Below are 13,931 nucleotides of genomic sequence, written 5' to 3'. Positions count from 1 at the left end.
AAAATTAAACAAAACAAGAATTTTCACTCATTGAATCTAATGATTTTGTATTGTAGTTCATCCTTCCTCAAATTGAGTGTTTTTCTCCCAAATTCATTTTCCCCATTTTTTAAGGGGGGGAAAAGAAACTGATAATCGCCCGCCGCATTGTAAATCAAATATTTAGTAAAATTGAATAAAATGAAATCGTTTCTAAAAGTCATATTTTTCTTCTCATTCCTTAATACAATTTCACTATGTTCTAGATTAGAATGGACAGGTGATGAGTTTGAGGTGAAACCATTGTCTGATTTTATCTCTGGCTCTTTCCCACAAATTAAAAGAAGTTTGATGTGCGAATCATGCCAGTTAATAACATTCGCTTTGAAAAAATATATTTCTAAGGAGCTGAGCATTTACAAAAACTCACACCCTCCTAAGGGATTTACAGATATTGTGGTCTCAAATTTCTTGGAAAATCATGTTGCATGTTCCAACCATATCTGGCAGCCCTTAGCTGACAATTCTCTCGAGTTTACTATAGAAGACTTTATAAGTGCATGTAGATCAAACCTAAGTACATGGGAGTCTGAGTTGGAATCACTTTCAACAAGCAAGATGAGCTTACCTCAGGAGATTTCCAGAGTCTGCTTAGAGACCGGTTCATGCAAGGACAAGTCAGAATTGTGGAACGAGAGCGAATATCCAGAAAACAGAGAGTCGAAGTCAAGCCTACTAAAGAAAAGATCTGACGAATTCATCACTAAAAACAAGGATAGACAAGGGGTTATTACTACTAGTTCAGGGCTGCAATACATTGTGCTTAAAGAAGGTACTGGGCAAAATAAGCCAGATACAAATGACGAGGTTGAGGTGTTCTATAGAGGGAAGACACTTGGAGGTATTGAATTCGATTCATCCTACAATAGAAAAGAAGAACCCTCAAGAATGCAAGTTTCACAACTCATCCCTGCCTGGATCGAAGCCCTGACGATGATGACCGAAGGGCAGGAAATCATTCTATTCGTTCCTTATGATTTAGCCTATGGTAAAGAGGGTGCAGGAGATCTTATTGGTCCCAATGAGGTCATTGTTTTTAAGCTCAAGCTTGCAAAGATAATTAAAAATGAAGGCAAACAACCAAATGATGAAGATAGTTCTGCATATGTTCCTGACGAACTTTAGTTTTTCTTACTTAACTTTTTTTTTCTTAACACTTTATTTAACTTTTTAGCCATTTTCCCGCCTAATTTGACTTTTTTAAGCTTGGAGACGCAGACTTGCCTAAAGAGAAGAAAGAGAGAAGCAAATTTCCTATATTAAATTCGGACTTTATACGATTTGGATTTAGGTATCAATACTAAAAAAGTGAATTTAGTCACACATCCATAGATACTACTAGTTTTGCAGGAAACATATTTTAAGGCCTTTCTTTTATGAAAAAAGGTGATTGCACCTTGTAGATCTTTAAACTTTTAGTTAAGCTAGGATAAATCTCAATTTTCGCGAGAAATCACCCCTATTTCAACGAATTTGCATTTTTCATGTGGAAAAAAAACACTATATCAAGTCTCCATTATGGCGATACTCTTGCTTAACTACTATTTTCAGTATTTATACAATAAGACAACTATAGAGACAAACTCTAAAAATGTCAAAAGCACGCCAAATTCGCGTGATTTTACTCAAATTTTTATGAAAACTTTCAACCTAACTAAATATAAACTATTCCTCTATTTTCAAAATCAAATTTTCTTTTTTATATTAAAATGCAATAAAATGCAACAGTGTCAGATCTAGACCGCTTATATTATAAAACCATAATTTGAGACACTTTTAAGAAAAAAGTTCTGAGGTACAGAGTAAGAATAAGTATTGTAAATGTAACTCCCCCAATAAAATTATAGTTCTGGAGTGTTATTTTTTCGAGGGATTACAATAAAGTTCAACTTTAAAATGCAGGCGCTTAGTGCAATCCCTGTACTGAAATGCATTTTTGTCTTAAAATATGTCTAGTCTGGATCCACTGGACTCCAGAATGCACGTTTCAATCTCCAATTGTGTCATTTCAGACGTGTTAGGGTACATTAATATATATTTTGGAGAATTTATCTGGAGTGATAGTTCAGTGAATGGTGTTTTTTTTGGAAATTATTTAATATTAAACTATTATTAAAACTCTATTCATTTCCCAGGTATGCTTCCCATTCATAAACTATTAGGAATATTATGGAGCTCCAGTAAATTACGTTGTAATTTGGAGTAAATAGTGGAATTGTATGGAGTGTATATTATTTCCTAAAACTTAGTAGACCTCCAATATAATACCATATTAGGATATTAGATTGCAATAGTGTTATTTCAAAACAAACCAATAGTTTCCTTGAAAAATATACCGGGAAATTCTGGTGCAAGTTTGGGATATTAGTTGGACAGTGTATATAGGTCTAATCCGAAATTGATAAGTTTTCCTATTGATTTGCATTAAATAATGAAACTATGTCGTGTTGTGGGGGTAATAAGGCCCTAAATAGTGCATTACTTATGTTAAACACAGTCATATGAGCCTCACTGAAGCGCTGTAATAGTTTGATGTGTGGAATGGAATCAATTGAAACATTCTACAATTAAGATAAATTAAGAATTAAAGGTTTAAAAAAGAATCTGATTTAAGGTCAAAGTAATCAACCACGAAGGATAGATAACTTAGATGAGAAGTTATCTCTGAAGGGTGATAAAGCTGACTAATTAAAGCTAATATCTATAATTAATATATACTAGACGGTTGTCTAAGTACTTATATTTCCAGTAAATAGGCAATTTAGTAATAATTGTCGAATATGATTGGCAATAGTGAAGAATACATTAGAAAACCATCATTCCTGTTTTGGGAGGATGATGGGCAAAATAAGGCACCTATGACACCTTCAACACTTTCACCAGCGTCTTTGCATGAGGTGAACTCTCCTTTGCTTAATAGTAAGAAAATGATAACAAATTCTATATACAGCAAAGTGAAAGAGAGAAGAAACTTGATGCCTATGGAAGGAAATTCAGAGAAAGAAAAACCCATTTCTGAAAATATTCCTTGCTTGGCAAATAATAGTATTGGAATGTTGGGATGGTCTGAGAATATAATTCATGATGATGATCTTCCAAATAATAATGATAGAAATGGAATTTTTAACTACAATTACTATAATAGCAATGCTGATGATATGTTTCAAAGCGAGGACAAGATTGGATGCCAAGAAATGCTAGATCAAATAATTAGTTCAAAGTTTCTATTAGAAAATGATAATAAGACAAGTGAAAGGAATATAAATAGATCAAATACCCAAACTCAATGCTGCCCAAGCTTACCAGGCGAAAAAATGAAGTTGAATAGTCAAATCACAAATTACTCGGGTAATGTTTCATCAGTTTCAATTTACAATGTCACAGATACCGTCTTTAAAGAGATGCGTTTAGAGGGAACATCTGAGCCAAAGGATATCTCTAGATATATGGACAATGAATATCTAGATATTCTAAAGACAAATCTAATGCTAGAGTTTACAAAAAGTCGAACATGTTATTTAAAGCTTGTTCCAAGTGTGATAGAGATCTTCAAAATTGTGAGGGATGCTCCCAATCGATGCCCAATTCCAATTGTACAAAGTATTGATGATTTAGGGAAAGAAAAGAATATTGAAGAATTTGAGAATTACTTTGTAAACTGTGTTTCAAAGCAAAATTCTGGGTTTTTAGCATTTTGTACTGAAAAAAGGGCTCTGAAGAGTGGGGGAGGAGGTAAATACTACTTCTTTGATAAAAAGCTTCAGTTGAATGGGTGCCATAAAGTTGACGTATTGAATCACCACAGACAAAAAAACATTATGGGACCAGTCTTTATGAAAGTTTTGTTATTCATGTTTGTGGTAGATCCGCCATATCACTTGGATCCAAGAGCAAGAAGTAGCAATCCTCAGAGACTAATGGACTTTTACTATCAGTTGAAATCAATGAACAAACTAAAATCTATCAAGAGGCTCTTAAAAGTTTGGTGCATGGAAATGTGCCCAGAAGAATATTTGGATGCAGGATATCCTTTAGGGAGTTTGTTGTGGGTATCGACATTGGACATTGAAAGTCACATTAAGAAATGGAGATATAGAGGAAAAAAATCTAATGGACAATTTGAATATATGACACCAACTATAAATAATCTCGAAGAAAGGGAATTCAGAAAAAATATGCTTCCTGAGATTATAGGGTTTGGAAATACCGAGCGAAATGTGAATGAGGAAAACTTGCAAATTAATTTAAATCAAGGGTTAGAAGGGTTAAATATTCCAAAAAAAGATTTAATTGGAGAAGAAAATTGTATCGAAAAGGGAGGAAAAAATAGTACAGATTGCATTCGTAGTTCAAGTTCCAGCGAGTGTAATGAATCTGCAGCAGAAATTCAGGCACTAAATCAAGGTTCAATTTTTTGTAAAAGCCCTAAGAAAAATAGAGGAAGAGGAAGGCCAAAGTCAAAGCAAAAACCAGTTTTTCTTGAAGAGGAGGGGCATGAATGCCCACGAAAAAGAATGTTTCTCTCCGAAGAAAATGAAAATAATAATTCAATGATTGCAAATGAAAAGTGTAGTGAGGTATCTCAAGATGAATCGATTGAAGAACTGGAACTTGAGCTTGGGATGGAATTCGAACAAGTTTCAACCTTAGGTTATTCTTCAAACTTTATTTGGGATCTGGTCAGGTCAATTCCCATAGAAAGTCTAAACAAGTTATACATAAGTTGGTTGGATGGAAATATTCCAGGAGTCACCAAGCTAATTGTTAACTCCTCTGTAGTACACGAATACCTAAATATGCAGAAAAATGTTGAGAATTCTCGTTTTGAAGACTCTTCATTGCAAACATATAGCTGCAAAGAGATGAATTCAGATATCTCAAACGAAAAAAAAGATTCAGGAATATTAAATTCTCGAAAGACAATATTATACCATAAAGCTTTATATTTGGCAATCCAGCAGCATCTTCTAATGTACTCAAGTGAGTTACAAGCTCTTCTAAAAGCTCTAGAAGGTAACCATATTATTACAGAAAGGGATACTGAGAATTTAGATCCTTTTCACAAGAATTTAGATGTTGTTTTGAACTCTATATCTCCTTTACAACATTTATCAATGTCCTTCCATTGCAATTCACCATTAGGAATTGTGGAAGAAGACCAAATAGATGATGGAGATATTTCTCGGGAGGGTAGAATTAGAAATAGTTCAGAAGAAAAACTCATTCATGGCTGCGATGAACACACTAATTCAAATATCTCAAGAAACAGCCTGGTGGATGATGACGGGGGAAGTCTATTGGAATCGCAAAACTTGTCGGAAACACCCAGACTTGGGAATAATATGCATGACTCATCTAGTATTTTTTCCATTATTACTTCAGCTCAGTATCAAGACTTTGTAGAGCTTCCCGACATTACTTCCTCATTTTCTGATCAATTACTAAATGATCATACAGAATTATCCAAACATTGCACCAATATCGGTGAGCCTATTGATTTCTTTTTTGCGATTTCCTAGGTATACTGTGAAAATTTATCTGAATTTATTTAATACTATTATTTTAGCTAAATTCAATTATTTACATTTTGGCGGGTTATACATACAAATTATTGAAAAAAATATTTACAAACATTATGAGTAAAAAGCTGAAAAATTGAGTTATTGTTGATTTTTCTAATTATTTTATTTTGATTTGACTAGTTTAAGCTTCTCGAATATTTATAGGTTTTTTTTATTAATTTGAAAATTTACATTTTCTGTTTATGTAAATCAAAGTGTGGGTTCTGTCACAAAATGACAAAAAAGTGCATAAATGAAAAGTAATGTCAAATTTGCAAAGATTTTTACTGAAACACACAGTTCCAAAAAATTATATTTCCTGGTCTGATGTTATTAGCTTCAGAAAACTCATTTCCTGAAAAATATAACAATTGTCCAGATCTACAATTGGAACTCAATGAGGGAAAGGATTTGGTAATTGAAGAAAAATCTGGAGGAGAGCTTGAAATTATTATTCCAAAAAACCAAATATTTGAGGGGCAAAATACTGAAATTATCAATCAAATTGGGTGCGAAATGCCACTTTGCAAGGATGAGAATGTTTTAAATTGCCATCATTCATTTAGAGATGACATTAATAAAACAGGATTGAAAGAATTAAATCCTTATTATATTTTGCAAGGCGACAACTTTTCAAATTCAAGAATTTGCAATATAGGAGAGATCATTGGTCAAGAAACTTTGAATGGTGTAGTTTCAGATAACAATTTCCATGAACTTTTTTCAATGGGGTGTCAAGAATCAGAAGATTCCCATGAACTTAAAATTCCAACAGGTGAAATTGATGGATTAAAACATGATCATTCAAATCACAAGGCATTATCTAATCTTCATTTCCATACTAATTTTAGTATTTTTGGTGAGGTAATTCAGGATAATGGACCAAGAATAGTGCATCCACAATGTTATCAACACCAAATTCGATCGTCGGGACTGGATAAATTTACAGCTGTTGATAGAAATGGGAAAAGGAGTATACTACATGAGGTAGAAACTCAGGCACAACTAATGCCATCAATTCCAGGAGTATACTTTGATAGGAGGCAAATTGGTTATAGGGTCAGATATCATAACTCCTATGTTGGATGGGTTGCCTTGAGTAGGCATTCTTCAATAAAAGATGCTTATGAGTATGCAAAACAGCTCTGGTTGAAAGCTAGAAATAAGAGTAAAATGGGTAAATACCATACAGAGGAAATTGAAATGGGAAACCAAAACATCGGATCGAGAAAGAGAACCAGACTTGGTTTTTATGATGAGAATCGTCAGCTGAATCAAACTCTTTTGTGCAAGCCAGGAGTTATTAATGAAAATAGTGTATGCTTCGACTCTAAAAATATAGAGAATGAACAAATTTTTCAAAGTAAATATTATAATACTGAGTACAGCTCCAGAAAAGATGATTTTGGCCTCCATTCTATTATTGAAAATGGGTATGGTTTTTCAGATAGTGCAATAACAAAACAACCTTTGGGACAAGAAACTTCCAGTGAATTAGCAAAAATGTCTCATTATACTGCACTAGAAACAATGAGAAAACTATATTTTGCTACACAAGAATATATGGAAAAGTGGCCGTCTTCTGATGGACATTATACAATCCATTGGTCAAATATATCAGATCTGAGCTCTTATTTATATGGGGAGGACCACGAACAAAACCAAAAAAGAGATTTAAATAGCAAAAAATCAAAGAACTTTCGGAAAATATACATTAATTCAGAAAAGCAAAATATAAGTTTGGACAATCTAAACATAAATAAGAAACAAATAGAAAGCTTTAATTATATATGGTGATTTTTTAGGGATGAAAAATTATCTGGGATAATCATTCCAATATTATAATTCATTTTTTAATGCATCTACCAAAGCCTTATCATTCATCATATCAATGTTTGAAAGAATCTTCTCGATAATTGTCCTGAACTCTTCTCTATATTTATTTGAGAGTAGCTTTAGGAGTTCTAGGGCCAATGATTTTCTTTCATTCAACTCTTTTTCCTCCATTATATGGTTTGGAAGCAAAATATTGGCAATAGACCTTAAAGAGCTGGAATTAACTTGGCTCAAATCTTGTATATAGGGTTTTAAACGGTTAAACTCATCTTCTCTTAGTAGTTCTTTTGAAGCATTCAATACTTGTTGGTAATTTATCTTTTCAAATGGAACAATGTTGAAATTTGTCCTTTTTTGATTTTCTAGATTACTACTTCCATTCTTACTCGAAGAAAATGTCCATAGTGTTGCGTTTGGAGACTCAGAACCAGGAGATGAAGTTTTTACTCTTTTCCAAGGTATGCTCACCTTTGAAACAAGACCAGGAAAAGGTTTTGGAATGTTTGTTGCATTCATAGCATTGCTATTCTCCTCCTTAAAGTCATCCTTTATTGAGCTTTTATTATCTACTTGTTTCAACAATGTATTGATTTCATTCGTTAAGTTGGGGAAACTAACTACAGAAGGATTTCTTGCATAAAAAGTTTTGTTTCCTGAAACATTATTAGTTAAGGGTTTAGTATAAGCTTCCTTGTTACAATTTGCTTCTGATGATTGAGTAGTAGCCCCAGGTGTACCAACATAAAGCTTTTTTTCAAAAAAGTCCGAAATATTATCAAGCTGCCTAGAGTCAAGCTGAGGCAAGTGTTTTGTATTAGTTCGAATCCACTTTGAAAGCCGAGTATATATATTTGGTTGGTTAAAGCGTTTATCTGCAAGAATAATTGCTCCATAGTCATTTCTATGGCGAACTACACGTCCAATAGCCTGATTAACAGCTCTAATGGCTTGCTGATTGTACCATTGGCGTCCATCCATTTTGCTTTCATCCATGTATTGTTTCTTAAGACATACTCTAGCATCTGCTATTGAAGGAAATGGAAGCCCCGCAATGATTACTCCTCTACAAGCATTATCTGAAAAGTTTATTCCTTCTGAAACTTTCCCTCTACATACTGCAATAAGTAGTGAACCTGAAGAAGAAATCCTTTTTGATTTGAATACAAAGTCTGTCAAGCTATTTTTGGTTTTTTTCTCCTTGAAAAATCCATCACTTTGAGATGAAGAGTCTACTCCCTTCTTAATGCAATCCATATACGAATCTAAAACGGATCCCAACTCAAAAGAGTTTCTAGGCTCTATAAAAATACTTTTAAACGCCTTAATACGCTCAATCAGACCTTGGTCTGTCCAATATTTCACAGCCTGATCCATTAAAGAATATGATCCAAAGAATAAGAGAACACCATCAGGAATTCGTTTGACACAGTCAAAAACCACACTTCCAAGTGCAGAAAAATATGAAGGATTATTTCGGGCCTCATATGAACCAATTAACTGTGTATTATTAGTTGAATTTCCCTTTTCTAAAGTGACAGCCCAAAGTTGTGATTCACTATCAATAACGTGATCATTTTCAAGAAACACATCAAATGATAAATTTGAGCTACTGAATTGCTGAGCCAAGGTATCTAATGGCGAGAGAGTTCCTGATGTGATAATCATTGATCTTACTCCTGCAGATACGAGGGAAGAAAGTGCTGCTGCGGCACTGAAACACCAAAAACTAAGATAAAGACTCATTCCTTGTTCCGGAGTTTCCGGGTCTATAACCGAATTCTGGTCTCCATTTTCGTCAAAGCCGTTAATTTCTTTGTAATTATCAGGTTCATAGTGAATATATAGTTTAAACCATTGAGGGTTCTTCATTACTGTTTCATTGAATGTAAGCCTTAAGCATCTCTGAAACCTTTCCAATGCTCCTATTCTTGCATTTATCTGAACACTATTTACATCCAACTGGCTTGAGACATTACCCCCAGGACCAACTAAGTTTTGTCCAAAGTTTATCATATTTGTGAGACATTCGTCCATAGCTTGGAAATTATCAATCCCAAAACCAGAAGAAGCAAATAAAGAGTAGATATGTGAGCCAGGGTAAGTAACTCCCTGAACTTCCCCCATTTTTGGGAAGCTCTTGAACTTTGACCCATTATTATTTGAAGGAACTGGGCATTGAATTTCCTTTAGATTTCTAGAAAGTAAGTGAATACCGGTTGCCAAAGCCACAGCTACTTCAATGTCAAAAGAAATATCTACTTCTGAATCTTTATCATCAGATTCTTTTTCTTGCAAGAGCCCAAGTTTCGTAGCTTCCAGAATATTTTGAATCGCTTTTTGAGAAAGAGCGAGATCAATATCTCTCAAACCAAATGAATATGCTTCTTCTGAAACAGACTCTACATTATGAGCTTCATCCAAAATCAAGATAGTGTTAGTTAAATCAATTTTTAGGTTCTGACGGGTAATGCTATCCAACAAATAATTATAAGGTAATAGAACAACATTACAAATGTTTTCGATTTCTCTAGTTGCATAAAAAGGGCAAAAATAGCCGGAATCAGAAGATGATGCAATACTTTTAAGATCCTCAATATCCCGAATATCCGCAGCAACCCCTGAAATGTTTGCCTGTTTCAAATTGTTATGATATTTACATTTACCTTCTTTGGTTATTTTTCGGCAGTTTTTTATCAATGTATTGCCTCTAAATTTGGAAATCCTGGGATGAACACAAAGCTGGTCTCTTGAACCCAGAATAGTTGCTTTGAAAAGCTTCTTTCCTCCCTTGATAATTGGACGTTTCTTTGAAGACGATTTTTCAATCTTGGCTTTATTTTCAGCTTCCGAGTCAAACAACTCAATTGTAAAGCCATCTGAAATTCCGGAAGATTTCAACTCACGCATTACTTGAGAAAGTTGACTGTGTGTCCTTGAAGAGTATATTATTCTGGGGATAAGCATATTCGTTTTTGTCTCTTTGCTATTTTCTACATTAGTACGAGGAATTCCTACCAATTCTATAGATCCTCCTTCTGATTTAATAACTCCAGGATAACTCGAGTTTTCTATGGGTTTCTTCAGTGAACCATGGTTAATTAGGAAATGCTTTTGAAATGCAAGGGTAGATGCTAATAAGCATAGTGTTTTCCCGGTACCTGTAGGGCTTTCCAAAAGTGCATGTTTTTTGTGCTTTAGTGAATATAAAACCTTTTGCATATAGTTAATCTGGCATTTATAAGCATCATATGGAAATTGAACACTATAACCTTCAATTATATACTCATTTTTTATGGGGTTCATAATTTCTTATTCCCACAACTTTTAATTGGACAATTTGTTTCATTTTTTATTTTACCGGTATGGCATAGGGGAACATCTTCGCGCCTTATTTTTTAGTATTCATTTCAAAGTTAATGAATTTTTGGATTTAAAAGTAGGACTTAAATATCTAAAAACCTTAGATCATGGACTATTATGGAATTTTGGAGGTCAAAAGGGATGCATCTACCGGTGAAATTAAGAAATCATACAGAAGATTAGCATTAAAATGGCATCCTGACAAAAACCCTGACAACAGAGCGGAAGCTGAGGAGATGTTCAAAAAAATTGCAGAAGCTTACGAGGTTCTTTCTGATCCAGAAAAGAGGAATAGATATGACACGTATGGAGCTGAGGGTGTTTCTGCTGACTTTTCTGATTTTACATCAGGTTTTCATGGATTTGATCGCCAATTTAGTATGGGACATGCTAGCCGTATATTCGAGGAATTCTTTGGTACAAGCAATATTTTTGACATATTCTCATCTTTTGGTGAATTTCCTGGTTTCAATGAACCATCCAGAGGTAGTAGAGGGTTTTCTAGATCTAGAGGAAGTAGACTGTCTCCTTTTGATGACTTACATTCACAAATATTTAGTAATTTCGGTTTATCAGGTTCAGGTTTCGGAAATATGCAGAGCTTCTCATCTTCCTCGTTCAGCTCAGGAATGGGATTTCAAGGAGGGGTTTCAAAGTCTGTTTCTACTAGTACAAGCGTTATAAACGGAAAAGTGATCACAAGGACTAAAACTACTGAAAGGTTAGCAGATGGAACGGTTAGAGAGACTGTTCAAGAGATCGAGGAAGATGGACGTGGAAATAGGGTTATCAGAAACTCTGAAAATTCGTCAGGCTCTTCAAGAAATAGAATGCTTAGACAGGGACGATCAGAAGATCTTAGTGACAATCTTCCCCTTTCTATGGGAAGTCTTCATAGGACACGTTCTCACCGACAAAACAGAAGCCAAAACCGTTAATTATACTTTAAACTTGTATTTTTTAGTCTTTATTTCTATTTTTCATTATTTCATTGATTAGAAATTCATTTTTTTTGTAGTTGATGAATTGAATACAAAATCACTTTTGAAAACTTCCAAAATTCTATTTGAACAATTCTCCGTACAAATAATCGATCAAATTTAGTTGTTCAAAAATTTGGTATGTTTCCATCTATAATGTAGTTTAAACATATCAATTTCATATATTTGAGTAAATAATGAATATGAAGACCTAAAATATAAGGAAAATATCCTGAGCTTAAAACTAAAACCTATTATGTATTTATAGAGCTTAATTGTTATTTTGAATTTTTGAAATTATTCATTATTTTTAAAATTGGAATTATCGGTAATGACAATGGATCTTAAATTATTGGCGGTTTTTTTAATACATGTTTTTCATACAAAAGTGAAATTCCGAATGAAAAATTAATAAAGAACTTTAAGTCAGATTAAAATAAATCACATGGAAATGATCAGAGAGGAAACTGCCTCCAGTGATTTTATCTCAGATTACAGTGAAGAAAATCAAAATGATGTCAACACTAAAGCCAGACCACTTTCACAATCCTTTAAGTTTACATTGTTTATGTGTCTATTACAAGGATTCAGTGAAAGGCTATTTTTTAATATGGTTTTATTTGGATATATTTGGGGGTATTCATTAAACTATTTGAATTCGGAATGGATACTTTTTTCCCAACATCTTATTGGGTGCATTGGTTTTTTGTTTTGGAGTCTTGTTTGCAACTATCTGAAACCACAAGTAATCTTAATTATATCATTTATGATTTGTGGTCTGATATCTATAATTCAGTCATTTTCAAATTCGTTTCTAACTTTGCTTTTTTGCAGATACCTACTATCTTTTTCATATGGAGCGTTGGAACCATCTATACAAATAATTTCTACAAACTACCAACTAAGGAACTCTGAGATGGCAAAGCTATATGGAGCAGTGTCTTGCTACAAAAGTTTTGGATCATTCTTGTCTATTGCAATCTCTACAATGATTTATCTAAAAAGTAGTAGTGAAGTTACTGTAATTTATTCACGTGTTATTTGGATAGTTACTGGAGGATTCTCAATATTCATCTCTATGGTACTTCTAGCCTCTGTATATAAAGAATTTAAGAACTCAAATCAAAATTCAGCTTTTGAAATGGTTCTTCGAGATAATTCTCATTACAAAAAATTGGAAAATTATGTTTCAAATAACGAAAAAAAAAATAAGCTTAAAATTATTTTCATCTATTTTGTAATATTTTTGGTGGGGTTATTGACAAATATAGTGAACGAAATATATAGTTTCTACCAAATAACTTCATCATTCTCATTTGAAAGGTATGAATATCCGGAATTAAAAGGAGATCATTCTGGGACATATGTATTAAGCTTAAATTTAATATACTACGCGTTAAAGAGTGTAGTTTTTTTACTAGGATCTGCAATTGGGTCTCTTATATTTGGACTCTTATATAAAAATATCTATGGTATCACAAAAAAAATCAAAGAAAAGTTTGAGATAGATTCTATTATTGGTCTTGGTAGGAAGAACTCCATTAATATTCTATGTTTAGCATCAATTTCAATTATTAACTTCTTCTCGTTAAATTTCTTGTTATTACAATTTATGTCTGAGATTCCAAAAATCTCCAAGTTTTCAATTATTGACATTGTTCCTAACTCATTCAACTTTTTCTGGCTTATACCACATATGATAGCAGTATTCTTTATGGGAGCATTGTTAACATCACTATTGGAAATAATACCAAGATTCCAGCTCATCACTGTAAATAAATCTAGTACATCAGTTGTATCGTATGGACTCTATCTCATGATAACTCGTGTATTTTCAGATCCAAGCTTATATAAGTATATTTACTTATACACTCCAGATAAGAATTATACGATTGGCATTGGAAATAATTCCAGCTTCAATATTATACCTTCTATATTTCATTATCCAATAAAAAGATGGTTTCCAATCCAGTTAATCTATAAACTTGGAAAAATGGATTTCCCTTTTAATTATGTTTATTACCAAGAATTGCAAATTAGTTCAAGTATTTACTCAATCTTATTCTATACATTGGTTTCTTTTATAACATTACTCTTATTTATTAAATTCATACTTTGCAAAAGAAGCAGAAAAGGTATAGATTTTGACTAAATT

At 33.1% G+C, this 13,931-nt stretch overlaps 6 protein-coding genes across 6 annotated transcripts; 5 read left to right on the top strand and 1 right to left on the bottom strand.

Annotated features, from left to right (window-relative positions):
* Positions 1-180: 180 nt before the first annotated feature.
* On the top strand, positions 181-1,164 carry cubi_02395 (peptidyl-prolyl isomerase macrophage infectivity potentiator; the record flags this gene model as incomplete). Its single annotated transcript, XM_029019406.1, has 1 exon — positions 181-1,164. One exon carries the CDS (start codon positions 181-183, stop codon positions 1,162-1,164), a length of 984 nt encoding a protein of 327 aa, XP_028874527.1.
* A 1,655-nt stretch (positions 1,165-2,819) lies between these two features.
* On the top strand, positions 2,820-5,558 carry cubi_02394 (uncharacterized protein; the record flags this gene model as incomplete). Its single annotated transcript, XM_029019405.1, has 1 exon — positions 2,820-5,558. The coding sequence occupies one exon, from the start codon at positions 2,820-2,822 to the stop codon at positions 5,556-5,558; it is 2,739 nt and encodes a 912-aa protein (XP_028874526.1).
* Positions 5,559-5,927: 369 nt separating this feature from the next.
* cubi_02393 (uncharacterized protein) lies at positions 5,928-7,397 on the top strand (the record flags this gene model as incomplete). Its single annotated transcript, XM_029019404.1, has 1 exon — positions 5,928-7,397. One exon carries the CDS (start codon positions 5,928-5,930, stop codon positions 7,395-7,397), a length of 1,470 nt encoding a protein of 489 aa, XP_028874525.1.
* A 42-nt stretch (positions 7,398-7,439) lies between these two features.
* cubi_02392 (helicase-like protein) lies at positions 7,440-10,739 on the bottom strand (the record flags this gene model as incomplete). Its single annotated transcript, XM_029019403.1, has 1 exon — positions 7,440-10,739. One exon carries the CDS (start codon positions 10,737-10,739, stop codon positions 7,440-7,442), a length of 3,300 nt encoding a protein of 1,099 aa, XP_028874524.1.
* A 164-nt stretch (positions 10,740-10,903) lies between these two features.
* cubi_02391 (heat shock protein) lies at positions 10,904-11,734 on the top strand (the record flags this gene model as incomplete). The annotated part of the gene is made up of 1 exon (XM_029019402.1): positions 10,904-11,734. One exon carries the CDS (start codon positions 10,904-10,906, stop codon positions 11,732-11,734), a length of 831 nt encoding a protein of 276 aa, XP_028874523.1.
* A 487-nt stretch (positions 11,735-12,221) lies between these two features.
* On the top strand, positions 12,222-13,928 carry cubi_02390 (uncharacterized protein; the record flags this gene model as incomplete). Its single annotated transcript, XM_029019401.1, has 1 exon — positions 12,222-13,928. One exon carries the CDS (start codon positions 12,222-12,224, stop codon positions 13,926-13,928), a length of 1,707 nt encoding a protein of 568 aa, XP_028874522.1.
* Between the last annotated feature and the right edge of the window lie 3 nt (positions 13,929-13,931).

The sequence above is a fragment of the Cryptosporidium ubiquitum genome, assembly GCF_001865345.1.
Source record: "Cryptosporidium ubiquitum isolate 39726 chromosome Unknown contig_4, whole genome shotgun sequence".
In the NCBI taxonomy this organism is placed as follows: Eukaryota; Apicomplexa; class Conoidasida; order Eucoccidiorida; family Cryptosporidiidae; genus Cryptosporidium; species Cryptosporidium ubiquitum.
The sequence above is the reverse complement of the archived record's forward strand: the minus strand, read 5'-3'. Positions and strand labels throughout refer to the sequence as shown.